Genomic DNA, 27,697 nt, shown 5'->3' with positions numbered 1-27,697 from the left:
CTTGGCCCTGGGGCGTGAGCTCCTTTCACGGGTCCCTGCAGCTGCGTCTGGAGCAAGCACAAAGCCTACGGATCAGCCCAAAGACTTGACACCGTTGTTGTTATCTTGAGCGTATTGTTTTCACTTGGCTCAACACTAGTGTTCTGTGATGTCAGCAGAAGCGGGTCGGAGACAGACTGTTATTTGCCCGAGTAAATAGTCAATTCTGTAGTCGGCATCCTTCTCCGCTGATTTGGAGCATCCTTCCAAACTGAAGCCTGTCCAGCAATTATGAAATTGGAGTTAGTAAACAAGCCATCTTCTGTTTATATCCTGGAGTCATTTATATGCCATGTAGTCTCTAAACTCATTCCTATTCACAACCATGTTTATCTCAGCTTTTGTATTATAGGCCTATTAGATGACACACTGAGCTGGGTCCTTTTAGAGGCTAAAATGTCCCCTGTGACAGAATAACTTGTTTGATCTCTCTTTTTATAACTCCCACCCGGGGCCTTTGGTACACCATAAGCTCCAACTTGGTCCACAAAGCAGGCAGGCCTTTAAACCCCAGTCTGAAAAACATTTCTGCCTGGCACAAAGAGCAGGCTCTGTGCAAACTGTGGACTCAGCAGGCTGGGCCACAGAGCAGAAATACCTCCTGCTATTGTTTTGGAGTGGACTGGACTGCATAACTCACTGAGTGAAGTATTTATCTCGCAGGCAGAGAGGCAGCACTGTACAGGAAACGGATGGAAAATACAGACCTTCTGGCCTGTTTTATCTCCTGCACTCAGTTACTCCACTGTGGCCCTCTTTCTCTCTCTATACCAGAGCCCATTGCCACCCCACACTGTTAATCAGTGCCTGACTGATTGTTTGGGGTGGGTTCCCTGCATGGCCCTCTGTGCTGTGTTTTTGTTAGAACCCAAACATCCACCCACAACAGTCCCGGGCTAAGTGCCACTGGCCTTAAGAGCTGGCGTTTTAAGCCTGTTAACGGCCAGCCGTAACCTTTGACTCTAGCTGCCACCACTCTGTCTGGGGAGGGAGTGGATATTGCCATTGTCCTGTTATGGCAGCGGTGGAAAGTGAGAGTTTGGACTTGCTGGAGTGCTTCTGTCCTCTAAACAGCTCCTCTTTATGGGATTGAAATTCGATCTGGTCACCGTTACACTGCATGTGGCTGCCTTCCTTGACTGGGCAGATTTGAGTGAACTGCAGTTCTGTGTGTGCTCTGCATAGCTGAGAGGCAATATGGATTCAGAGCCAGAGAGTAGACTACATTGTGTGTGTGTGTGGAGCAGTGAGCAGTACATGTACTGTATTTCCACCAGTTCCAGGCTCTGGGAGGGAGGCTTCAGGTTGAGCCAGTCTCAGACAAGCAGGCGATCTTTTATTGTCTTTAGTCTACAGACAGTTCTCAGCTTTAGCGCTCATCTCCTGCGCTCCAGTGGCCCTCTCCAGCTCTGACCTCCGCTCTCAGAGAGGGCGAAAGGTATGGGGGTGAGGGAGACAGTCTCTCCTACTCAGTGGCACTCAGCTCAGTATGGGTTTCATTCTCTATCTCTTTCGCTCTGTCCTTGAGTCATAACAAAACTCCTCCTCTTTTGTTTCTAGACACACTTCTTTTTAAATGTGATACATTTTGCTACAGTTTTGGTTTGTTCAGCTTTGTTGTGGTCCTGTGTTCTAGAGGAGGGTTTGTCTGTGTGTCAACAGCTCAGTACGGAAATAAATGTATGAAATGTATGCATTCATAAGTCGCTCTGGATAAGAGCATCTGCTAAATGACTAAAATGTAATTATGTCTCTCCCACAGAGCTCGGTGCAGGACTGGGGGGAGGAAGTGGAGGAGGGAGCAATATACAACGTGACACTGAAGAGGGTCCAGATTCAGCAGGCTGCCAACAAGGGAGCAAGATGGCTGGGGGTGAGTGGACCACTCTGCTCTTTCACTACAACACACTGGTTGAAAGCACGCAAACTTGAGAACTTGTGAGAGACTTTATCAGGCTCAAACAATAACCCTGATCAATGCATTATATCTATAAACAGATTGAATCTTTCCATTGGAGAATTGATTATATAATCACTAGTTAACATGGCAACATAGGACAGATTGAATCACTTTGCAATTATATAAGTCTATAGTTCTTTGTGAAAGGAGAGGGTTACAATAATAGTTTCGTGGATAGAGCTTGTCTGTTTCATTGTAAGATATGCAGTAATGTCAATTTGCAATCACTGGGTGTTTTAACGTTTAAACTGTTGAATTCTCCCATTTTTGCCAACACCCTGCGCAGGCCATATAAAAACCTTTACACAAATAGCCTACTCAACTGTTTGTCAAAGTCATGTGATTTCCTGATTTACCAGTTCCATAGAGAGAGAGTACTCTGGTGCCCAAAAGCCTGTTTTAGCACTGGCAGCGCCATTGAGGACTTTTACAATTTTGAAGTAGTCAACTGGGAGGGACTTCCTATGGGTTAAGGAAGAATCACAAAATTCCATCCACATCATCAAGAGGGATCAGCCAATGAATTATACTCATGAATTATAATCAATTATACTCACATTCCATAACTGCAGGTGGCAGTAAAATGCCAACCTTGGCTTTATACCTGTTCAAACGGCACATTCCAGGTGGCAGTATGCACCCTTTCAGTTTGTATACCAACTCATAGAAGTAGCAGAATAAGAAAATGTACTACTTCAAAATGGAGATGGCCACAATGCCAATGCTCTAACAGATGCCATAATGAAACAGGTGCAATGTTGCGTCCTCTAATTATCTCTGTCTGGTTCTAATTAGGTCATTCCATGTCATTTCAGCAAGCCTTGACAACCACCATCTCAGATTATTCTGAAATTGTTTCTGTAGTTAGAAACAGATAAGATAAGCATTCCGGAAACATTATTTTGTTGAAATATAATTTGATCTCTGATAAATGAAGCTAATTGATTGCATCTAAATTGTCCATTTTAATTTATAGGATTAATGTAATATTCTATAATTATAGTACCTAACATCTGATTTGGACCAAACCTTTTTCTAACAATGAGTTAGACATGAGGAATCCAAAGAAGTGGTCAAAAGCCATCCACGGACGCCCAACACCCCACGCCAATCTCACCCCAACAACAAGTATATAGTATCAGTTCTCTGTTTGACAACTAGTATGGAGCTCAGAGTATTGTTTTTTTCCATCCTATGTAATGTATTCTCAGTGAATTTGTCCCACCCCGCCTGTTCAGACAAATGAGTCATTAAAGTCACTGTTTAAAATGCAAACTTTTTTGAATGTTTGTCACAAATCCAATGCAAGTCAATGGTACTTATGTTAGCATTTTCTTGCAAATCATCCTAAAGTATCTAGCAATAGATTGTGTAACTCAAGGATATTGCTTACAGATTTTTGGGATATGAATTGCAGAAATGCTAATATAGTTACCATTGACTTGCATTGGATTTGTGCCACAAATGCCAAAAAGCAACCAAAGCATGGGTTGCTGTCATACCTGGCCCAAAGACTGCTTACAGGGTAAGAACACAATATAATGTGTGTATGTAATGTATGTAATGTATGTATGTATGTATGTACGTATGTATGTAAATGTTGTGATTTGGGTGAACTATCCCTTTAACAATGGGGGATTCTTAAAAAAAAAAAGCCTAATAGCAGGAACAGCACCATCTAGTGGTCAGAACCTGGTATTATCAGGATGTAGGATGGGACATACACCCAACAACTTCAATTACTAATTTCTCTCCACAGGGGAAAGAAACCATCACCAAATTCACTGAGAAGTCATGACATAGGATTAAGAAACAATACTCTGAGCTGCAGTGGCATACTACTTGTCAAACATAGAGAATTGATACAACAGGCTATTGACCACCTCTTTTGAGTCCTCATGTCTTACACATTGTTAGAAAAAAGTTAGGTCCAAATAGGTTGGGTACTATAATTTTTGAATATTGAATATTATATGAATCCTATAAATTAAAATGGTCAATTTGTGTGCAATCAATCAGCTTCATTTCTCAGGGAACAAATTATATTTAAAAAAAAAATAATTTAGCAGGAATGCTAATCATATGTGTCTAACAACAATCTGAGATGGTGGGTGTTGAAATTGTCTTTCTTGTGCTTTTTGAAGTGGAACGACCCAACTGCCACCACAATTCTTCTTTCCCTGCATGTTGCATCCTGTAAAAGCAAAGCATATGGATGAGAACAACTACCCCACATTATCATATGGCAGTATACATTTAGAGTGCTTGTTTATTGTAGCCCCTGAGTGGGAGGGAGTGGGAGTTCTGTATATGCGAATGTATGAGTAAGCTAGTGAAAACAAGACTATTGTCTGTTCTGTTGATTGTCTCTTTGTGGTTGTTGGTGATTGTAATCCCTTCATTTCTTTAGTGGCAAAGCAAGATGATGTAAACAGCGAGCCACACTGGCGCTTTGTTTACTGTTGTGGCACTGCCCATGGAGTGCCATCTGAAGAAATGCTATACAAATGTGAATGTATATGTTTGGTACTTGACAGTCAGTACATTTGTGGTGAGATTTTGCCGGAGAGCAGTACTGACTTTGAGAGTGGAGAGCTACTGTGAGTTGAACTGAGTCTGCTGTCCTCTTTGCCTCCCTCTCTTAGCCAGAGGACAGGGTGGAGGAGGGGTGCTCCACTCCGTGATTAGAAGCAGATTGGAGAGTTTCCTGTTTTAGTGAGCTAGCAGCACCAAATATCTCTCTTCTAATTCTTGTCCCAGCAGACACAATACTCATACCCATCTGCTTAAGAATTAAATATAGGGTGCCTTTGTCTCAACACCTCTGTCTCTCCCTCCATTTCTCTCCCCCGTTCTCATCATTCTAATATCCTTGGTTCTTTCAATCTTGTCTGATCACAGGCGGAGGGGGACCGGCTGCCCCCTGGCCACACAGTGAGCCAGCTGGAAACCTGTAAGATCCGGAGTATCCGGGCGGGAACGCTGGAACGGCTGGTGGAGACCCTGCTGACGGCGTTTGGGGACAATGACCTCACTTACACCAGCATCTTCCTGTCCACGTACCGCGCCTTCGCCAGCACACACACCGTGCTGCAGCTGCTGTTGGACAAGTACGTCTGGGTCTGGGGGCTGTAGTGTACAGCAGAGGCTGGCAAGTCCTGGTCCTGGTGGGCCCAAGTGTGTTCAGGCTTTTCTCCCAGCCATAGTGCTATAAGACCTGGTTCAAATAATTTAGCTAATCAACATGGTTTTTATGAGGTCAATTGTATGTATAAGTGATGGGCTGTGACACACTGTGACTGAAGAACACTACCGCTCTACATTGAGAGGCTAAGGAAACTTATTGGTCTCACTTCTTTTACAGACTGATGGTAGACATTGGTGCTGAAATGTTATTTTCTCTTGTTTTCTTTCTCAGATATGGAATTCCAGAGGATAGTGAAGGACAGATGGAGCGATGTAGACCCTCTGAAACCAAAGGAGCCGTTCGAACGTAAGATTTCTCAACATCTCCTACTTTCTTAGTCTGTCTGTCTTTGCTTACTTTCCATATGGATTCAACCCGAGTTGTTACTGTGTAGCTCCTCAGTCTGCCTTTCCCTCTGTCAGCAGCAGCTTGCTCCCAGCAGGCTTCCTTGACTTTATCTCTGCTCCCCTTCCCTCCTCACCCTCAGTGCCCTGGCCTCCATCCTTCGAGTCTGGCTGGACCAGTGTCCAGAGGACTTCCAGGAGCCTCCATCTTACCCCTGCCTCCACAGAGTCATGGCCTATCTACAGAGGGCCCTGCCTGGATCGGAGCCCATTCGTAGAGCCCAGAGTCTACTGGGGCAGCTACAAGCCGAGGCCAGTCTGGATCCAGACTCCGAGGGTGGGTGAAGAGTCTAAGATATCTAGTTAATTAGTACTCTATCCTCCCTCAATTCTTTAGTCTTTTTATCTATGTCTCTATCCCTCTCCTTCATTTCTCTCTATTTCTATCTCCACCTCTTTCTCTCCATTGGGCGTGTGTGAGACACACTTGACCCTCTTCTCATGCATTGAAAAAAGTAGGCCTGCTGCTTTCATTTTCTGATGAATACAGTGTATGTTCAGTGTGTTAACTTTTCAATTGTGCCTCCAAATCGGTGCATATGCACCTGCAATTCTACAGTTGAAGTCGGAAGTTTACATACACCTTAGACATATACATTTAAATTCAGTTTTTTCACAATTCCTGACATTTAATCCCAGTAAAACTTCCCTGTCTTAGGTCAGTTAGGATCACCACTTTATTTCAAGAATGTGAAATGTCAGAATAATAGTAGAGAGAATTATTTATTTCAGCTTTTATTTCTTTCATCACATTCCCAGTGGGTCAGAAGTTTACATACACTCAATTAGTATTTGGTAGCATTGCCTTTAAAATGTTTAACTTGGGTCAAACGGTTTTGGGTAGCCTTCCACAAGCTTCCCACAATAAATTGGGTGAATTTTGGCCCATTCCTCCTGACAGAGCTCGTGTAACTGAGTGAGGTTTGTAGGCCTCCTTGCTTGCACACGCTTTTTCAGTTCTGCCCACAAATTTTCTATAGGATTGAGGTCAGGGCTTGTGATGGCCACTCCAATACCTTGACTTTGTTGTCAAGCGCCCCCTCAACATGATGCTGCCACCCCTGTGCTTCACAGTTGGGATGGTGTTCTTCGGCTTGCAAGCCTCCCCCTTTTTCCTCCAAACATAACAATGGTCATTATGGCCAAACAGTTCTATTATTGTTTCATCACACCAGAGGACATTTCTCCAAAAAGTATATTTTTCCTCATGTGCAGTTGCAAACAGTAGGCTGGCTTTTTTATGGCGGTTTTGGAGCAGTGGCTTCTTCCTAGCCGAGCGGCCTTTCAGATTATGTCGATATAGGACTCGTTTTACTGTGGATATAGATACTTTTGTACCTGTTTCCTCCAGCATCTTCACAAGGTCCTTTGCTGCTGTTCTGGGATTGATTTGCACTTTTCGCACCAAAGTTCGTTCATCTCTAGGAGACAGAAGACGTCTCCTTCCTGAGCGGTATGACGGCTGCGTGGTCCCATGGTGTTTATACTTGCGTACTATTGTTTGTACAGATGAACGTGGTACCTCCAGGCGTTTGGAAATTGCTCCCAAGGATGAACCAGACTATTGGAGGTCTACATTTTATTTTCTGAGGTCCTGGCTGATTTCTTTTGAGTTTCCCATGATGTCAAGCAAAGAGGCACTGAGTCTGAAGGTACTCCTTGAAATGCATCCACAGGTACACCTCCAATTGACTCAAATTATGTCAATTAGCCTATCAGAAGCTTCTAAAGCCATTACATCATTTTCTGGAATTTTCCAAGCTGTTTAAAGGCACAGTCAGCTTAGTGTATGTAAGCTTCTGACCCACTGGAATTGTGATGCAGTGAATTATAAGTGAAATAATCTGTCTGTAAACAATTGTTGGAAAAATTACTTGTGTCATGCACAAAGTAGATGTCCTAACAAACTTGCCAGAACTATAGTTTGTTAACAAGAAATGTGTGGAGTTGTTGAAAAACAAGTTTTTATGACTCCAACCTAAATGTATGTAAACTTCCGACTTCAACTGTATATCATAAGCGTTGTAACTGCAGCACCTTCACCCGGGAGATCCATAATTTTCCTACCACCACATTGTGAACTGCAGCAGATTGAAGCTTGTGATTGGTTTAGTGAGGGTCCAGGACCAAGCCGATTGGATGCGCGTTGGTTAAAAAAAAATGTCCCTCACGATTAGCGTGGAGCAGCCTTTCTATTGGGGCACCACGGCAGACTGGACAGGCACGTTTGTTCTCCGCTGATCAAAGTTTGTGAACAACATTTTCAGAACTGCAGCATGGCAAATGGTAGCTCTGTTTTCTACACATAATTGTCAACAAGTGAATTTTCTGTCACTCCTGTCACAGAATGTTTCCTTTTGACAGCATGTGATAATATAGCTTAGCCTACTATAGTGATTGAATCCACCACTTGCATGAGCCCAAATCCATATGCTACATTATTTACTTTGTTTGGTCGTTAGCGATTTAGCACACGGTTCATTAGGCTGTAACAATGAAAAGGCGGCGTTCAGCAGGAATCTTGGTAAGGTGACTTGATTTGTATGTATTATAAACATTATTTTGCACAAATAAATTGTGAACCCAAATGTGTAAATGATTGTTGTGGGGGGACAACAATACATTGAAAGATAATTTGGGTTTGGTGTAGGGGCGGATTTAAGCTATGTCCTCTTGTCTTCAGGAGATTTTAATCTCCGTTTTAATTTATTTTGACTTTTACAATAGCTGCTGTAAGTCATTAGAACAATTACCATCCCCTACAATGGGCTAAAAATGATGAGACTGCGCTATATTGAAATGCCCCTTGCCTCAAATATTCTGTTTTGTCATTTTAGTATTGTGCACAAGATGGTAGACACAAATGGAAAAGATCTTGCCTATGTAGAATAAGATGATAGCAAGGTTTTGCAAATCAGCCTTATCCACCTGAAGATTGATATTCATGAGCTTTTTCTTGAATGTGGGGTACTGTGCAGAAATCAAATGAAGTCACGTTAATATATTGAAACCCCCAGTTTTTGGGAAACATAGATCAGGGGTGGCCAACCCCCTTGGAGTGATACTTCTAGGCAGGATTTTCTATGGTCCTATTTTAAAGGGATAGTTCACCCAAATGAATGACATATTTACATGTTTGTTTCTTATGGAGTGGTTAGTGGTTAGCCACTGCCGCCAACCATTGATATTAGCGTTTTCTTTTCTTTTTTTGGTATTTTTCACCCCTTTTTTTCTCCCCAATTTTGTGGTATCCAATTTGTCTCATCGCTGCAACTCCCGTACAGACTCGGGAGAGGCGAAGGTCGAGAGCGATGCGTCCTCCGAAACACAACCCAACCAAGCCACACTGCTTCTTGACACAATGCCATCCAACCCAGAAGCCAGCCGCACCAATGTGTCGGCGGAAACACAGTACACCTGGTGACCGTGTCAGCGTGCACTGCGCCCGGCCCGACACAGGAGTTGCTAGTGCGCGATGAGACAAGGATATCCCTGCCGGCCAAACCTGGACGACGCTGGGCCAATTGTGCGCCGCCCCATGGGCCTCCCGGTTGCGGCCGGCTGCGACAGAGCCTGGACTCGAACCCAGAATCTCTAGTGGCACAGCTAGCACTGCGATGCACTCAGGAGGCGAGTATTAGCATTTTCTAACCAAACACCAATGTAAGTCAATGTTACCCAGCTAGCATACTCTAAATTCCATGCCCAAATAATCTCAAAGTAACTTCAAACCAAGTCATCGGGTTTTGAGTGTGTATTTGTGGACTACAGGAAAATGAGGGCCAAGCATGCCCCCATTCTCATCGACGGGGCTGTAGTGGAGAAGGTCAAGAGCTTCAAGTTCCTTGGTGTCACATCAACAACAAACCATCATGGTGCAAACACGCCAAGACAGTCTTGAAGAGGGCACGACAACCCCTATTCCCCCTCAGGAGACAAAGATTTGGCATGGGTCCTCAGATACTCAAAGTTCTACAGCTGCACCATCGAGAGCATCCTGACTGGTTGCATCACCGCCTGGTATGGCAACTGCTCGACATCTGACCGGAAGGCGCTACAGAGGGTAGTGCTTATGTCTCAGTACATCACTGGGGCCAAGCTTCCTGCCATCCAGGACCTTTATACCAGGCAGTGTCAGAGGAAGGCACAAAAAATTGCCAAAGACTCCAACCACACTAGTCATAGACTGTTCTCTCTGCTACCGCATGGCAAGCAGTACCGGAGTGCCAAGTCTATGTCCAAAAGGCTCCTTAACAGCTTCTACTCCCAAGCCATAAGACTGCTTGACAGCTAATCAAATGGTTACCCGGTCTATTTGCATTGACACCCAACCCTTTTTTTGTTGCTGCTGCTACTCACTGTTTATTATCTATGCATAGTCATTTTACCTCTACATACATGTACATAAACTCAGCAAAAAAATAAACGCTCCTTTTTCAGGACCCTGTCTTTCAAAGATAATTTGTAAAAATCCAAATAACTTCACAGATCTTCATTGTAAAGGGTTTAAACACTGTTTCCCATGCTTGTTCAATGAACCATAAACAATTAATGAACATGCACCTGTAGGACGGTCATTAAGACACTAACAGATAACAGCTTAAGCAATTAAGGTCACAGTTATGAAAACGTAGGACACTAAAGAGGCCTTTCTACTGACTCTGAAAAACACCAAAAGAAAGATGCCCAGGGTCCCTGCTCATCGGCGTGAATTTGCCTTAGGCATGCTGCAAGGAGGCATGAGGACTGCAGATGTGGCCAGGGCAATAAATTGCAATGTCCGTACTGTGAGACGCCTAAGACAGGGAGACAGGACGGACAACTGATCATCCTCGCAGTGGCAGACCACGTGTAACAACACCTGCACAGGATCGATATATCCGAACATCACACCTGTGGGACGGGTACAGGATGGCAACAAAAACTGCCCGAGTTACACCAGGAACGCACAATCCCTCCATCGGTGCTCATTGGCTGAGAGAGGCTGGACTGAGGGGTTGAGGCCTGTTGTAAGGCAGGTCGTCACTAGACATCACTGGCAACAACGTCGCTTATGGGCACAAACTCACCTTCACTGGACCAGACAATGAGTCGCGGTTTTGTCTCACCAGGGGTGATGGTCGGAATCGCTTTTATTGTCGAGGGAATGAGCGCTACACCGAGGCCTGTACTCTGGAGCGAGATCGATTTGGAGGTGGAGGGTCCGTCATGGTCTGGGGCGGCGTGTCACAGCATCATTGGACTGTGCCTGCAATGACAACAAGCGATCTCAATGCTGTGCATTATAAGGTAGACGACATCCTCCCCCATGTGGTACCCTTCCAGCAGGCTCATCCTGACATGACCTTCCAGCATTGCAATGCCACCAGCCATACTGCTCGTTCTGTGCGTGATTTCCTGCAAGACAGGAATGTCAGTGTTCTGCCATGGCCAGCGACGAGCCCGGATCTCAATATCATTGAGCACGCCTGGGACCTGTTGGATCAGAGGGTGAGGGCTAGGACCACTCCCCCCAGAAATGTCTGGGAACTTGCAGGTGCCTTGGTGGAAGAGTGGGGTAACATCTCACAGCAAGAACTGGCAAATCTGGTGCAGTCCATGAGGAGGAGATGCACTGCAGTACTTAATGCAGCTGGTGACTTTTTTTTTTCTTTTCTTTTTTTGCTGAGTTTATTACCTCAATGACCTCGACTAACCTGTACCCCCGTACATTGACTCGGTACCGGTACCCCCTGTGTGTGTGTGTATGTATCCTCGTTATTTTGTTACTTTTCTTTCTTTATTTAGTAAATATTTTCTTAACTCTTATGTTAACTGCATTGTTGGTTAAGTACTTTGCAAGTAAGCATTTCACGGTAAGGTCTACACCTGTTGTATTTGGTGCATGTGACAATGATTAGATTTTTTTTCAAACTGTACGAGAATCTTGAATAATAATAAAAAAATAACAATTATTCCACCCTGGTCATGGGCCTAAGCCATATGAAAATATGTAGAAATGCAGGAAATGAACTTTAACCACGGCTATGGGTTGGAGCCAATGACATTCACGAAAGGAGATCGCACTCCAAGCTATCTCCAAAAGTTGGCAGCCCTGCCATTATGAATGAAATCATTTGATCATTTCTCCTCTTGGTAGGTTTCTCTGGCGGTTTCCATGGCAACAGCTCCTTCTGCCTGGGTGAGGATGAGGAAGTGGAGATCGAGGTCCAGGAAGACTTCCTGTCATTTGATGCAGATTTGGTGGCTGAGCAGCTAACCTATATGGATGCGGTAAGAGAGGCTGAGGGAGGCTGGGTGGGAGTATGGGCTGCCAATGTATTTGAACAATATAGGATAAATATACATTTTAAAGTAACTGTCCAGTATTACCATATTTCTATGAAATACGAAATATAAATAATTATAATACGAGTGAAGTAGTTTTCCTTGTTAAAAATGCTAATTAAGTAGGTTATAAATCAGCTTTTCTGTGTTGTGATGGTGTGTGCGGACCCCCAAAAAATATTAATGAGAGTAGACCGCTGATTTGGCCAGCTCAACCAATGAGCCAACATGACTTCATGTTCTATGAGGAAATAGCAAGCATTTTTATGATACAATTTTTGAGGTGAGTTTTTATTTAAGTGTTTTTGTTTTTTGTTTTTTTTGCCAATTTATGCTTTGGCCACATACGATATAGGTCAACAACAATATTTTGGTATGCGTTAACAGAATAACTTTTTTGAAAGTAATATTTTCACTGGACAGTTACTTTAAAAGTTTGAATGCTAATAGTCTCATTGTTTGTCTGTTTCCAGTTGTTGTTCAAGAAGGTGGTTCCTCACCACTGCCTGGGCTCCATCTGGTCCCAGAGGGATAAGAAGCAAAACAAGCACAGTGCTTCCACCATCCGTGCCACCATCACCCAGTTCAATGCTGTGGCAGCATGTGTGGTCAGCACCATACTGCACCGACGCCAGATCCGCCCGCACCTCAGGGCACGGGTCATCCAGCGCTGGATAGACATCGCTCAGGAGTGTCGCATGCGTAAGAACTTCTCCTCGTTGCACGCCATCGTATCTGCACTGCAGTCCAACCCACTCTACAGACTGAAGAGGGCCTGGTCCTGCGTGCACAAGTGGGTCTTTCACAAGCTGAATGCATATGAACTGATCAGTCACTCACAACTCATGTGATAGAGTTCTTATGCATTCCCAATTAGTTCTAACCTTTCTCTGTCATTTCCACAGAGACGGCATCTCTACGTTCGAGGAACTATCAGACATCTTCTCAGATCACAACAACTACCTGACTAGCCGAGAGCTGCTAATGAGGGTGAGACTCTGCACTGGGAATGCCTGCATACCAGACATTGTGGATGTTGAGGAAGTGGTTAATTGATGATGAATTGATTGATTTTAGTAGTGATTTGATATTTACACAATCTACTCTTTCCCCTACAGGAGGGCACCTCTAAGTTTGCCAATCTGGAAGGCTGTGCTAAGGAGCACCAGAAACGCATTCACAAACGACTCCAGCTGCAGAAGGAAATGGTGAGCAATGGAGCAAGTTACAAGCCACTATGAGTTTGCGGCCCTGTTTGTTTCCATTTCAGGAAGGGGGTAAAAGTGAGTAGCTTAGCTGTGCCTGCTGAGTGGTATGTTTTAACCTATGCTTTGTCTCTCCTCCCAGGGTGCCATGCAGGGGACGATACCTTACTTGGGCACCTTCCTGACAGACCTGACCATGTTAGATACTGCTCTGCCAGACCTAGTAGAGGTGAGCCTTACTATCATCCTACTCACTCCTTCTGTTTGGTTGTAGAGACTTGTATGTTGTGACCACTGTTTGCAACTACAGCATGAGTTTCCATGAGTATGTGAGGAATTAGTTTGGCAGTTTTTGGAGAAGTCCACTGCTGTTTGTCTAGCCAGCCCCGCGTGGGATGAGAGTTCAGTCTTTCAGTGTCCTGTGTCTTCTGCAGGGTGGGCTCATCAACTTTGAAAAGAGGCGAAGGGTGAGTGTCATTTTCAACCTGTTCTAAACCACTAATTAGGTGATTAGGAAAAGTCATTAATGTTGGTAGTGTCAGCTCAATTGACATGATTGACATTGATCTCTCTCTTGCAGGAGTTTGAGGTGATAGCTCAGATCAAGCTGCTGCAGTCTGCGTGTAACAGCTACTGTCTGAGTGCTGACTCTGCCTTCCTGCGCTGGTTCAAGAGCCAGCCCCAGCACAGCGAGGAGGAGAGGTACAAACATCATCAGTCATTCACACTATATATCACCACCACATCAGCTCTTGCTATCCTCTCTTTTTGATTGATTCTCAGGCTAAGTGGACTGGTAGCAGTGATGTCATGATTCTTTTCGGTTTCTCTTGCAGCTATGCTATGTCTTGTGACATTGAAGGAGTAGGAGACAGCAGTCCTACTTCACCCAAACCTCGCAAGAGCATGGTCAAGAGACTTAGCCTGTAAGCACACTCTAGAGGAATTCTAACATATACTGTACTTGATATTTTGACTTACAATACATCTACCCTGAATAATATAGACATTATTGTAATGGTGTAGAATTCTACAATCAGTTGTGGAGCCTTTGCCGTAATATTGATGTTTTAACAGAATTCCATTAAATCATTGTTTATATTAGATCTGACAGATGTTGGTCCTTTTTGTTTTGTGATGTTTTTTTGTTGACTTTTTTCTCTGTCAGACTGTTTCTGGGTGGAGACTCCTCGGCAGTGAGTTCCCCGGTGAGGGAAACACCTCGGTCGCCCCCTACTGGCAGCTCTGGGGAGAGCATGGACTCAGTAAGTGTGTCGTCTAGTGACTCCAGCCCTTCAGAAAGCGAGGGCATGGCCATGACACCTATACACACCTCCGACACTCAGCAGAACAAGGTATGGCACTAAGATACTTCACTTTTTTTTGCCTTGATACATTTTGTTGTATTTAGTTGGTGGGGGTTTTGCACAAGCCCTATTGTTTTATTTTCTTTCTATTCTGTATTTTGTTTACCAATGTGTGCAAATAAAGTTATAATTCTATCCAAAAGGTTGGCAATATGAAGGTCGAATATGTGCTAATTACTGTGCATCATCTGTGTCTCTCCAGTTGTCCGAGTCTTCTTCCTGTACTTCTCTGCACTCCATGGACACCACCTCATCCTCAGCCAGTGTTCCAGTGACCCCGGCCTCTCCCTCTCTCCCTGGGCCACCCTGCATGCACCGTCGCTCTGTCTCCCTGACACCCATGTCCCCCTCCTCCCCCCTGCCCCCGGCCTACAACACCCAGGCCCAGGACGCCTGCATCATCAGAGTCAGCCTGGAGCAGGGCAATGGCAACCTCTACAAGAGCATCCTGGTACGTCTCATGTTAAGATGTGAGATTATGAAAAAGGTGTTTCAAAAGTGACGATTCATCCTGATTTTGATTTAATTTTCATATTAAAATATGTTGTTTCCTCCCCAGTTGACGAGTCAGGATAAGACTCCAGCAGTGATCTCTAGAGCTGTGACCAAACACAACCTGGAGAGTGAGCCTGGGGAGGGATACGAGCTGGTGCAGGTCATCTCTGACGAGAGAGGTACAACATTCTCCCTGACACTCTTTTTAGCCTTTGAGTTGTGATGATAATGTGAAAAAGTCATTTAAAAAAATAAAAACGTCCTTTTTCAGAGCTGGTGATTCCAGACAACGCCAATGTCTTTTACGCCATGAACACCTCAGCCAATTTTGACTTCCTGCTGCGTGTGCGAGGCACCGCGGGGAGGCCGGTCCAGCTGAGAAGTCGCTGCGCCTCCACACTCCCCCGCGCCCAGCAGCGCTCCAGCCTGTCTCTGCGCCTCAGCAAGGTCACACTGTGACTCCCAGGACAGGGGCACAAGGACTGGAGGGACCACAGACTGGAGGGGGTGGGAGACTGAGAAGGACCAGGCATGTGGGAGTGAGTTGAAGTCAATGAGACTCTGAGTACCCTATTCCCAAAACCCCTGTCCCCAATCGGACCCCACCTCTCAGTGCCCACATACATCCCCCAACTCCAGAAGCAGCCTGTGGCCTTCCAATCCCTGTCCCTGCCACCCCACCCCCCTATGGACTATTATGGATGTGTAGTGGGACTTCAGTGCCATATAGAATATAGATGCCTTTGGCAGAGCGAGACAGTGCCCCCCCCCCCCCCCCCAACCCTCCGCTCTCCACATGAAGAGGTTTTGCACACGCAGGAGGAGTGACTCCTGCCCTCCATCAGTATTCAGCTTTTTTATCAACTCTCTTCTTTCCTGTGATGCCTGTTATGTTTCCCATTCGGAGGGAGATGGGAAGGAGAGTGAGACTGCGATGTCCAGTCCTGTTGCCTTTATTATTGATGATGAACTCCTGTGTCAGTGTTAATCTGGGTGACTGATTGACAGGAGCTGTGTGATGTCAATATCTTTCTTCTTTTGTTTCCTTCACCTCATTATGTGCACTGTGTGTAACACACCGGACTGCGCCTCTAATATTCTGAGCTGTGTGACGAATACCATTATAGAGGCATTCTGATAGGTTCCTACTTGGTTTTAACAAGTCCTTTCCTTTTGAAATTGCTTAGCTGTCCTATCTCATCTGTAGGGTGTAGTGACACATAGGATGGGTCTCTATGTGAGGCCCAGATTGAGCGGCCTGCCGCGCTGATTAGCAGTCCTGATAGAGATGCACTTGTTGGTGGCTAGGTGACGTCAGGAGGTGGGAAATAGGTGGAATGAGTGACCTGGTCTTCTTCTTTTCACTTCTGCACAAAATGAAGTATAGTTTTGTTTTCCTCTGATTTGTTTTTTACAGTGCAGAATAAAAAAGTATATGTATCAAACTTGGAGAGGATTCCAAAGGAGAATGATCTTAAATTATATGTGAATTCAGATTGTCAGAAAAAAGCCAGTGCCAGATTTGCTGTGCTGCATTTGGAATCGTGACAGAGGGACAGACTCCCGCTCTAGTGCTCAGTGGGTGCACATTACATTAATGAGTACTGGGGCTTATTCAGGAGGGTGCAGGGTTAAGGTCTATCCGCTGAACACTCCGTCACTTATCATGTGCACTTGGGTGGAGTCAGATTTTTTTAGAGCAGCACCTTTTGTCAACATGATACCCTCGCCGGTCCATATGTTCCTAGACCCCCGATTTTATAAACATTCACAAGGCTGCAATAGCAGAGATTTTCTTGTCTTCCCATTTGTGATAAAACAAAGAATCACATTGAAAACTACCACTGTTGGCTAATTTAAAAGAAAACCAACTGCATTTTTGAATAATAGCTAAATGTAATGAACGTTTCGGTTTGTTTTACGTTACCTCATTTTGTGCCTGCCAGTTGGCTGTAGGCTAAAAACAGCAAGCAAGCTAGCCTTTCCATCTTCCCACATCTTCCCAATTTATAATTAAATAAATTCCCTGGCAAATATTCTTATACTTGCCAGTGTAACCTACAACATTATTCCAGTTTAATCTGCTGCTTGAATGTATTCGCTCCCATATCAGCTAAAAATAGAATGTCATCCTTTTTGCTCATGGAGAAAAAGCACATGGCTAGCAGCTATTTTACCATTTAGAAATAGCCTTAAATCAAGTAATTACTTCTAAACAAAATATGTTTTGTGGGGGGATTCAAATAAGGCTATAATGTTTGGTTTGTTTGAACAGTCGCTGAGATTATATTTAGTTATCAATGCACAATAGGCTACTTTAGTTCATAGCATCAGATCACTTTTGTTTTCACGGATTTATAGCAAAACTGGTGCTTATTTCTAGAGCAAATTGATCATGTAGAGTTAATTATTTAGTGAAACCAGTGGTGTAGCGAAGGGTAAATGTTTTGCGGGAAAATTAATTGAACGTATAAGGAGCTTTACTTTTCACTGCAACCCCACTTTTTTTACCACTACATCAGTGTGTGAAACAACTGTGCCAAAAGAGAAAGGAACAAAATCAAATTTTTGGGGGGTTCAATTTCAACCAAGTGAGTTTGGTTGTAAAATACAGCCTCATTATCTACACAACAGTGCCCCCACCCTCACAAAAGGAATAATATGTTGCATTTCAACATTTTTGTGGAGAAAATCGGCGTAGCAAGCGACTAGGCAGGCTTACGTACTACAAGGAGCCGCCCATTTTTGTGGTGAAAAAACGACATTCAAGTACTGCGTTGCGCTCCGTTTGCGTAAACGTTCAGATGGAAATTGTCATTCAGAATAGGCAGTCATGTCTGCTCTTACAACATTCTCAACATTGTAGCCCCCTGTGCACCGAGCCTCAGCCAATCACTCACTCCCAATAGTTTGAGTCACAGACGATATGAAAAAAAAAAAAATCACACCATCCCACACTATGACACTAACTCAGTTCCTCCTGAGCCCAGGCCTCTACACACACACACACCTCCCACTTTAACAGAAACCCATACCGGTTCCCACACACTGCCTAACCAGCATTAACACCACCACCCCATCTGTCACACACACACACACACACAATGCTCTCCCTACTGTGCCATAAATACCTATTCTCTCCTTGCACACGGTGGTTATGGCTATAACACTCGTTCTCTAATACTGACATTCTGGCCATCTCACTGAGCGCAATGTACTGGTCTGTTATTGGTCATACTAAAGGCTGGGCAAGGTTTACTCTGTGGTCGATTTCCTCCTATCTTGATTCTCATTCAGCACTTGTGATTTTTCTCATGAACTTTGTGTACTTCTTCACTGCCAAAGAATTCTCTACCTAAATAAATTATTATCATTACTATGATTGTCTTTTTGTTTGACCTTGAACAAAAAAGATTTCCAGAGTTGAACGATAGTTCAAATTATTATTCTGGTACAAACTATTAATGGGTTATTACTCTGTAAATACCATTTAACAATATACTTGGTCATTTCTTTACCATAAAATGTTAGAATGAGATGACAAGTAACTATGAAGTCCTGTAAAGCTAGTGTACCATATCATTTGTAAATCGTTTAAGACATTTCTACTGACTTCAATGCGGTCATGACCTCTCCTCTCGAAGCTACGTCCTGCTCATGTGCAATTTCATAGAAATTCATTGACAAATGTGTTTTAAAGGATTTTGAGCAAATTATTTAACCCTAAGAAAATATACATAAATACCCTAGAGCCAAGTCGATAAAGAGTATACATGGAAATCTAATACGCAATATTTTTGTTTGTCGTCAGCGAATAAGATAATTCAGTGAACATATTTTCATTGTTGAGATCACCTCCATGAAAAATAAATATGCTTATTTTGAAATCAGTTGGATATGTTCAGAAATACAATACCAGTCAAACGTTTGGACACACATACTGATTTCAAGGGTTTTTCTTTATTTTTGACTATTTTCTACATTTGTATAATAAGTGAAGACATCAAAACTATGTAATAACACATGGAATCATGTAGTAACCCAAAAAGTTTTAAATCTATATTTTATAGGGTGTGCAAAGCTGTCATCAAGGCAAAGGGTGGCTACTTAGAAGAATCTAAAATATATTTTGATTTAACACTATTTTTGTTACTACATGATTCCATATGTGTTATTTCATGGTTTTGCAACAGTAAAAAGTGAGACATTTGCAGATGTGCACTTGAGCAAGGCACTTAACCCTAATTGTTCCTGTACGTCACCCTGGGTAAGAGTGTCGGCTAAATGACTAAAATGTAAATAATGGTGCTCTGCAAAACAAACGTTAGAGGTGCATGCTGCCCCCTAGTATACTGGGGTTTGTGGTCAATCACAGCTTATAGACTTTCGAATAAAAGAAAACAAACATTAAAAAAAAAAATCTTACCTAATCATGTGCTACTAAGACGATACAAAAGATCCCTACTAACTTATAACATTTGGCCTCACCTCTACCCAATGGGGCATGAATATAAATTGTATCTTGTTTTAAAGCCCTCTTGGCTACTTGGTCTTCAATTAAATGTCCTCCCACACCTGAATGGGCTGGGACCCAGTAGCACTACTACACCCAGTCTCTCAATTCTCCATAGCAGAGTTAATGCTTCCAATAGTAGATCACTCCTATTAGAGTTACCAGAAGATAAACTACACAGTACAAAGAATCTAAGCTAGAGAGCCACTACCATTGGCAACAGTCAGCAGAGTGTACAGATGGTCCATCTGTTTGTCTTTTCTACATATCTGCACATCAAATTCAGGAATGTAAACTCCTGCTCCTGTGTCCACTATCAGGATCCTAGGAACCATCTGTAAAAACTGGTAAATAAGCATACAATCTTCTAATGTAATTTTCAACCAGTTCTCTTATCAGGTATTCACAAACTGGGCTATGTGTACCCTTGGGTATGCGCAATGCCGTTGGGGGTATGCCAAATAAAAATATGATTAACATTTTAAAAAGTATATATTTTTTTGTTTTGTTTAAAAAAAAATCTTCACATTCAAACAGTCCATTGTATATTTTCCAACGGGACTATACATTTGGGTGAGGTTTTTTTCTCGCCTGAGTAGCCTCGTTTCACTGCCAAAAATAACATTTAAACCATCTAGTGTTCAGCGAAATAACAACACAATGTCAAATACAGGTAGCCTAGTCAAATAATTAACATCCAATCACATTAACCGTTATTCTCTCGCAGGAATTCCACTAACGGTCCGTATGTAGCCAAACATAGCTCCTGCTCATTCTGTTTGCTCGAAAATGGTTAAAAAAGTAAGGCCCGCATCCATAGAGACACATACCAGCTCTAGTGGTAGTATTGCTACTACCAGCAGTACTGCACCTGTCAACAACACAAGTTGGTCTGCTTCCACGAGCACAACCACTGCTAGCATCAGTAATTCTACATTTGTTGTTAGCCCAGCTAGCATGGACACTGACAGTTGTGAATCTGATGCAGCCGAAGAGCTACTGCCCCCTTACCCGGGAAAGCACCGAACAGACAGGGACATTGGACCATCGAAGAGGCGCAAATATGAGAACTACATTGAATTGGGGTTCAATTATACTGGGAGTAGTGCCTTTCCTCCGCCACAGTATGTTGTATGTGCAAAAGTACTATCTCACAGCTCAATGAAACCTTCACTCTTGCGCAGACATTTAGAAACAAATCATGGCAATTTGACAAATAAGCCACAGGAGTTTTTTGAGCGAGAATTAAGACGACTTTCGAGTAGTAAGACATGTATAAAAGCAACAGATACCATTAATAAGAAGTGGCTAGAAGTGTCTTATATGGTGAGCTACCGAGTGGCTAGGACAGGCAGGCACCCTACTATTGTGGAGGACTTAATTCTTCCTGCTGCCACGGATGTGGCTGGAACAATGCTGGGGGAAAAGGCCCAAAAAACTATACAGACATTGACTTCATCAAACAACACTGTTTCACGACGCACCAGTGACATGGCAGGAGATGTTTTGAAACAATTACTGCTTTGCCTACAAGCCAGTGAATTCTATGCGTTACAGCTGGATGAGTCAACAGACGTGGCGGGCCTGGCACAGCTCCTGGGATATGTCCGTTACGTTTATGGGGGGTCAATTAAGGAAGACATCCTCTTCTGCAAACTACTGGAAACCAGGACAAGAGGAGAGAATATTTTTCAAGTACTGGGCAGCTTTGTGACATCAAATGGACTTTGGTGGTCAAGATGTGTTGGTATCTGTACTGATGGCGCAAAAGCCATGACAGGGAGACATAGTGGAGTGGTAACGCGCGTGCAAGCAGTTGCTCCCGACGCCACTTTGGTACACTGCAGCTTTCACAGAGAGGCTCTTGCTGCCAAGGGAATGCCTGACAGCTTGAAAGACGTTTTGGACACTACAGTTAAAATAGTTAACTTAATTAAAGACCCCTGACCTCTTGTGTATTTTCTGCACTATGCAATGATATGGGCAGCGACCATGTAACGCTTTTACAACATTCAGAAGTACGCTGGTTATCAAGGGGCAAAGCATTGACACATTTTTTTTTAAATTGAGAGTTCAAGTTTAAAGTTTTCTTTACTGGCCATAATTTTCACTTGTCTGACCGCTTGCATGATGACGAGTTTCTCACACGACTGGCCTATCTGGGTGATGTTTTTTCCTCGCCTGAATGATGTGAATCTAGGATTACAGGGACTCTCCGCAACTAAATTCAATGTGCGGGACAAAATTGAGGCTATGATTAAGAAGTTGGAGCTCTTCTCTGTCTGCATTTACAAGGACAACACACAGGTCTTTCCATCGTTGTATGATTTTTTTGTTTGCAAATGAACTCAAGCTTACGGACAATGTCAAATGTGATATAGCGAAGCACCTGAGTGAGTTGGGTGTGCAATTACGCAGGTACTTTCCCAAAACAGATGACACAAACAACTGGATTCGTTATCCCTTTCATGCTCTGCCTCCAGTCCACTTACCGATATCTGAACAGGAGAGACGCATCGAAATTGCAACAAGTGGTTCTGTGAAAATTGAATTTAATCAGAAGCCACTGCCAGATTTCTGGATTGGACTGCGCTCAGAGTATCCTGCCTTGGCAAATTGCGCTGTTACGACACTGATGTCCTTTGCAACCACGTACCTATGTGAGTGTGGATTCTCGGCCCTCACTAGCATGAAAACTAAATACAGGCAAAGACTGTGTTTGGAAAATGATTTAAGACTGAGACTCACGCCAATACAACCCAACATTGCAGAGTTATGTGCATCCTTTCAAGCACACCCTTTTCATGAACCTGTGGTGAGTTATTCACGATTTTTGATTAACAAATAAGGTTTTATATGTAAGATGGTTAAATAATGAGCAAAATGATTGATTATATTATTATTTGTGCCCTGGTCCTATAAGAGCTCTTTGTCACTTCCCATGAGCCGGGTTGTGACGACAACTCACACTCCTTATGTTTAAGAAATGTATCCTATAGTGTGTGTGGCAGGCTTACAATGATGGCAAAAAAACTACATTTGAGAGTGCGCTGACCCTGGTGCTAGAGGGGGTACACAGCTGGAGGTTGAATGTTTGAAGGGGTACGGGACTATAAAAAGTTTAGGAACCACTGATTTCTGACCAATCTTTTCTCTTATCCACCAAGGTTAAATCAATAACAGATGCCAGGAGTAACCACAGAGGGACATCCCCTATAACCACAGAAGGCCCCACCTCCAACTCCCTCATTCCTCAGCAAGCTTTTCAACTATGCAACCAGATCCACTGCCTTGTTGACTAGCGTACTCCTAACGTTTGTCTAGAACAGTGGTATTCAGTCGGGATCGCGGGGTAACGGCAGTGGGATCGTCCAAAAATAAATAAGAGTAAAGATTCTTGTATGGGACAATATACAAATGTTTTTGAGAAAGATAATTGAAAAATAACATTTTATTGAGTAAATATATTTATTGGTTTCTTTCCATTTTGAAAATGTAATGAATTGGTTATTTGTTGATGTAAAAATCAAAATGTACCGATTTTAAGGTTGTGTCGTTAGATTTGGGAAGGGGTCGCGAGATATTCTTGCGAGAAAATGGGGTCCCCTGAAATTCTGGTGAAAAAAATTGTGTCCCTGCTGAAAAAGTTGGAATAGCACTGATCTAGAACAATACCAGTGGGATGGCCAATCTCACAGCCTTTCAGTCTTGGGTGATTCTGGAACTTCGAGCACTTTGTCTTTCAGAAATGAAAACTTATTCAAACACCATTTTACCAGTATTGTACTTCTCTTTGATTTGTCTAGAAACTAAATCTGATAATGGCTGCAATCATACTATTCAGGAATTTATATATTTTAGTAATTTTTCCCAGACAGCCATAGACAAATATAATTTCCATCACGTCATTAAACATCCATTTTAGTTGAAAATCAAATATCATACAATTGATTTATAATGGATATGTTATACATTTGTACATGAACTTGTATTGAATATTATTTGAAGTGATTTTTAAGGTTTTCCTAATATTGATAATTCAACACAACGCCTGAATGTAGAAACTTTCCTTGGTGACAGCTGAAAACATTTATTTATCATGAAAAATAATATATTTCAATCCAACCTTTTTGTGAGATTACAATAACAACTGTATGATTTCCATATCTAAAACAAATAAATGTATGTAAATTATACATACGGTACTCATTTACCTAAAAAATATGGATTGTGATGGAAATGACAAGGTGTGGTGGAAATGACATCTATGTAAAAAAAACTAAGTAATCAACATGAAAACAAAGTGAAGTGCCTGGATTTCACTGGTGTATTTACACAGGTAGTTCTCTGCAAAGTCAATATGCACAATGATCTCCTCTTTCAGCAGATTCTCTTTTAATTCTCTGTTTGGAGTATTGGTGTCGAATGTTGTACACGTGTTTCCCCAACTTATCTTTCAATCCTTTGGAGAAGTCCTCCAATAGAATCTGCAGTGTGCCACATACCTTTTCTTTTACTGTCAAATGTACAGTGAACTTCTCCATGTTTCCCTCTCTCTCTTCTCTCTCTCTTCAGCTTTGTTTTTCCACTCAAACCACCATGTCTGCTCACCAGCATCAACGGTAGATCTTTTAAGCTCTTTTGCTTGGCAAAGGGAGCACTCTGTGTACATGCACTCTTTCTTCAGGTTCTCACAGCACAAAGACTCAATAAGGTTCTCATTGTTGCTGCAGCTGATCACTTTGTGATGCTGTAGTTTGTCCACCATGAACTGGAGGTTGGCGTGGGTTTTGCAGAGGCATGTCTCCCTATCCTGGACTGCTGGCTTGACAACCCAAAAAGGACGTATTTTGCACAATTCACTGTAGGAAATTACAATTTCTGAATATTCCCTCTTAAACTTCTGATAAAGGTTCTGAATTGTGCCATTCAAGAAGCGCTTCTGCTTTTCTTTTTTGTTCCTCGTTAGTGTGTCCTTTTTCCCTGTTGTTGCTCTACTGTTGACATCACGTTCATTGAATCTAGTGATTTTCTCTTCTGTGGCTGTGCTAATTATGTTACACTGATTTTTCCTGGAGTATTTAAGATTTGTTGGCCTGTTTTCATTTGCCCTCATTGCTTTTGCTGAAAATCCAAATTCTCTGTTTGCGGCTTTGACCAGACCATACTTTCTCAGGATGTTGCCTCTGAGCATTTTTGAAGCCACTTGTTTGTCCTTGGCACTGCAAAAAAAAATTATACTTTTGTTTTAACTCTGCAATGATGGCATTTTGAAACAATAAAATCCTTCTCAAGTTCTTTGGATTTCCCTTCATTTGGTGTTTTGTCTTTGTCTTTGGGGAATCTTGTCTCTCCATTTTGTTCATCTGTCGATCATACCTTTTTTTGTATTTCTCAGCTTTCCGTAAAGCATTATCAAGTTTGACATTTGTCATAATAAGATCTCTGTATGCTTTTGAGCGACCTCTTCCAACCTTTTTCCTTCCAGCAAGTATTAGACTTCTCATTCCTGTTGCAGACGATGAGGAAGGGGTATCAGGGCGTACATCAGGGCAGGTAAGTTAGGGGCAGGTATGATGGCCTCATGTTCTGGCTGCAGGTCATCTGGTGACTGAGGTGGTGTGTTGCCTGATAGGTAGGTCTCCATTGCAACTGTTCTCTTTAAAGTCTGTCTTCTATTCCGTTGGTTGCATTTCCGTTGCCATCTCTTGTTTCTTTGTTCTCGCTTTGTGAGCTCAGAGATAGATTTCACTTCTCCCTTCTCTTTTTTCTTCGTATCTCTCCCTGTCTTTTTGCAGATGTTCCTGGTATTGTATAGGATCTTTTTATTTTTTATATATATATGTATGTCTGTGACCTCTGTGCTGTTTTATGCGGCATCTTCAAAAAATAAAGACAAATACTACTTAGTTTTCAACTTGTGCACACCTTGGAGCATTTTGTAGATTAAATCAATTTATAACATGATTAAATAAGCCTAAAGTAAAAAAGAAAATAAAGTTAAAATGAATAAGATAATCGATTTTTGTCGTTTCCACCACACTTAAGTTTGTGATGGAAATGACTGTGATGGAAATGACACTTCTACAGTTTCTGGAGACAATTGTCAGACTGCTTAGCATGCTTTGGTTAGTATTACAGCTAGCACATCGTTTACACTAAATATATAAAATATTTCAAAAAATCAAAGGTTCTACCACATATTAAAGAAATTATAGCCTGTTTGGAAATGACTGACAATTAAAATATTCTCTACACAAGCAATATTTACCTCGATTTTTCTTCAACTTCTGGACATCACATCTGGAACAACTGTCCACTGTAGCCATGTGCTTCAGTGTCACAATATGTTTCCATGGTAACTAAATTAACATTCTCTTGAAAAAACTTTATTAATAAGGAATTTGTCCTCAGTGGTGGAAATGATACCACTCCCAAAGGACCGGTATATTTTGTGTAAAAAAAAATATAAAGGGCATACTCACAATAAATATTGATATAGATTTTATTTAATTGACTCTTTCTGTAGTACATAATATTATATAATGTGTAATTATTAATGTTTTCTCATAGAAAAACATAGTAGAAGCTTAAAAGTCTGAGTCTGGGAATAGGGCAAAATAGTGAATTTGAGGTGTAAAATGCATCTGAAAAGTAGCTAAAATACTTGATAGAGAGGTGTTTAAATAAGTATGGGGTGATTCCAGTGGGAACTTAACATACAAATATTTGTATTTGTTTTATTTTTTATAAAAATAAAAAAAAAGATTGACGCGAGGACATAGAAGTGCCCGTGGTTGCAGAATCCCCCTCTTACCCAATATGCTAGTGACAGTTTTCTATCACATGTCCAAAGGCATTTCACCTGCCTCAACTAGTAAGGCACTTACAGGTCTTGATTTGAATGATGATGAGTGATAAAGATATAGACGCACAAATATCATCCCCCTCCCACCCCAAAATGCTAATCTCCCCTGTTAGTGTAATGGTGAGAGGTTAGCATGTCTTGGGGTATGATATTTGTGCGTCTAACTTTCTCACTCATCATTATTCGCGATTGATTCAGGACTATCTGCAATCAAGGAAATGTTTAGAAACATATTCTATTCTTATTTACAATAAAAGTGACTCTAAAATGACACAATACATTATTTACCGTTAATTTCTATTGGCCACAAAATAATCTGAAACACAACCTTAAACAAACAGCAAATGTCACAAGCTTGATGAAATCATTGCGTGCTAGGAATATGGGACCAAATACTAAACTTGTGACCACTTTAATACACATAAGTGAATTTGTCCCAATACTTTTGGTCCCCTAAAATGGGGGGGGACTATGCATAAAAAGTATTGTAATTTCTAAATGGTTCACCCGATATGGATGACAATACCCAAATTAAAGCTGTCAGTCTGCAGTTTAGCCTCATAATAATTGTAGAATTTGACATCCAAAGTGCTGGACTACAGAGGCAGAACAACAACAAAATGATCACTGAATAATTACAGAGGGCACTGTATACAATGTTGTCCTACGTCATACTTCCGGGTCTTGTCCCCTAATCTTTTGAATTGGCTTGACGATTATGTCATCAAATTTGTGAAAACAAGGTAATTTAAGATATATACAATTATATTCCTGTTTGAGGAATTTACTTCTGCCAAATAAACTTTTTTCCTATTGTATACCATTCAAAAAGCCTACAAAAGTTCAAAAACTACAAGGCTATTTCCTGGAAAACGACACATCACTTTAAAAAATACATCTGATGTGCCCTGCAACAGGGTCGGCTGTGGCTCAATAATTTTAACTTGAGTCCACAATCCTTTCCTCATGTCCTTTCCTCCATGAGCGCTGATCTGGCAGAATATGCCAGGTGGCAGCAAGATGGTCTATTCGGCCATCAGTATCAGTGACATTAATGGAAAATATTGAGGCACAGCCTATATGGACTTAATAAAATTACAAACATCTTGCATTAATTTATGTAAAGAATGTATGAACAGTTCTGACTGCTCTGTCTAGCAAAAAGGACACACTTGCTATTTGCAATAGTAGTAGCAGTACTATTACTAGTAGCAACCTGCTAGTTGCATGTCTAAGTTAACATGGATGCATGGATTGTCCATGTAGACTGTATAAGTGCAAGGTGGTGACAGTGGGTGTGATTGTACTGCTACAGTGGGTCACTCAGTCTCT

At 42.2% G+C, this 27,697-nt stretch overlaps 1 protein-coding gene across 2 annotated transcripts in view; it reads left to right on the top strand.

Annotated features, from left to right (window-relative positions):
- The window catches only part of rgl1 (ral guanine nucleotide dissociation stimulator-like 1), a 37,721-nt gene extending 19,361 nt beyond the window's left edge, over nucleotides 1–18,360 (top strand). For both annotated transcript variants that reach the window (XM_045687537.2, XM_045687538.2), the window contains exons 2-17: nucleotides 1,802–1,912; nucleotides 4,901–5,109; nucleotides 5,418–5,492; nucleotides 5,674–5,867; nucleotides 11,730–11,863; nucleotides 12,391–12,710; nucleotides 12,823–12,907; nucleotides 13,036–13,125; nucleotides 13,265–13,351; nucleotides 13,557–13,589; nucleotides 13,703–13,824; nucleotides 13,959–14,048; nucleotides 14,291–14,477; nucleotides 14,692–14,940; nucleotides 15,049–15,163; nucleotides 15,256–18,360. In XM_045687537.2, coding sequence (XP_045543493.1) covers nucleotides 1,802–1,912; nucleotides 4,901–5,109; nucleotides 5,418–5,492; nucleotides 5,674–5,867; nucleotides 11,730–11,863; nucleotides 12,391–12,710; nucleotides 12,823–12,907; nucleotides 13,036–13,125; nucleotides 13,265–13,351; nucleotides 13,557–13,589; nucleotides 13,703–13,824; nucleotides 13,959–14,048; nucleotides 14,291–14,477; nucleotides 14,692–14,940; nucleotides 15,049–15,163; nucleotides 15,256–15,443 — 2,289 coding nt within the window. In that variant the 3' untranslated portion in view covers nucleotides 15,444–18,360. The remainder of the gene's footprint in view (nucleotides 1–1,801; nucleotides 1,913–4,900; nucleotides 5,110–5,417; nucleotides 5,493–5,673; nucleotides 5,868–11,729; nucleotides 11,864–12,390; nucleotides 12,711–12,822; nucleotides 12,908–13,035; nucleotides 13,126–13,264; nucleotides 13,352–13,556; nucleotides 13,590–13,702; nucleotides 13,825–13,958; nucleotides 14,049–14,290; nucleotides 14,478–14,691; nucleotides 14,941–15,048; nucleotides 15,164–15,255) is intronic.
- The last annotated feature ends 9,337 nt before the right edge of the window (nucleotides 18,361–27,697 follow it).

Source organism: Salmo salar, chromosome 10 (assembly GCF_965601325.2).
Source record: "Salmo salar chromosome 10, fSalSal1, whole genome shotgun sequence".
Classification (NCBI taxonomy): Eukaryota; Metazoa; Chordata; class Actinopteri; order Salmoniformes; family Salmonidae; genus Salmo; species Salmo salar.
This window is presented reverse-complemented; position numbering and strand designations above follow the sequence as displayed.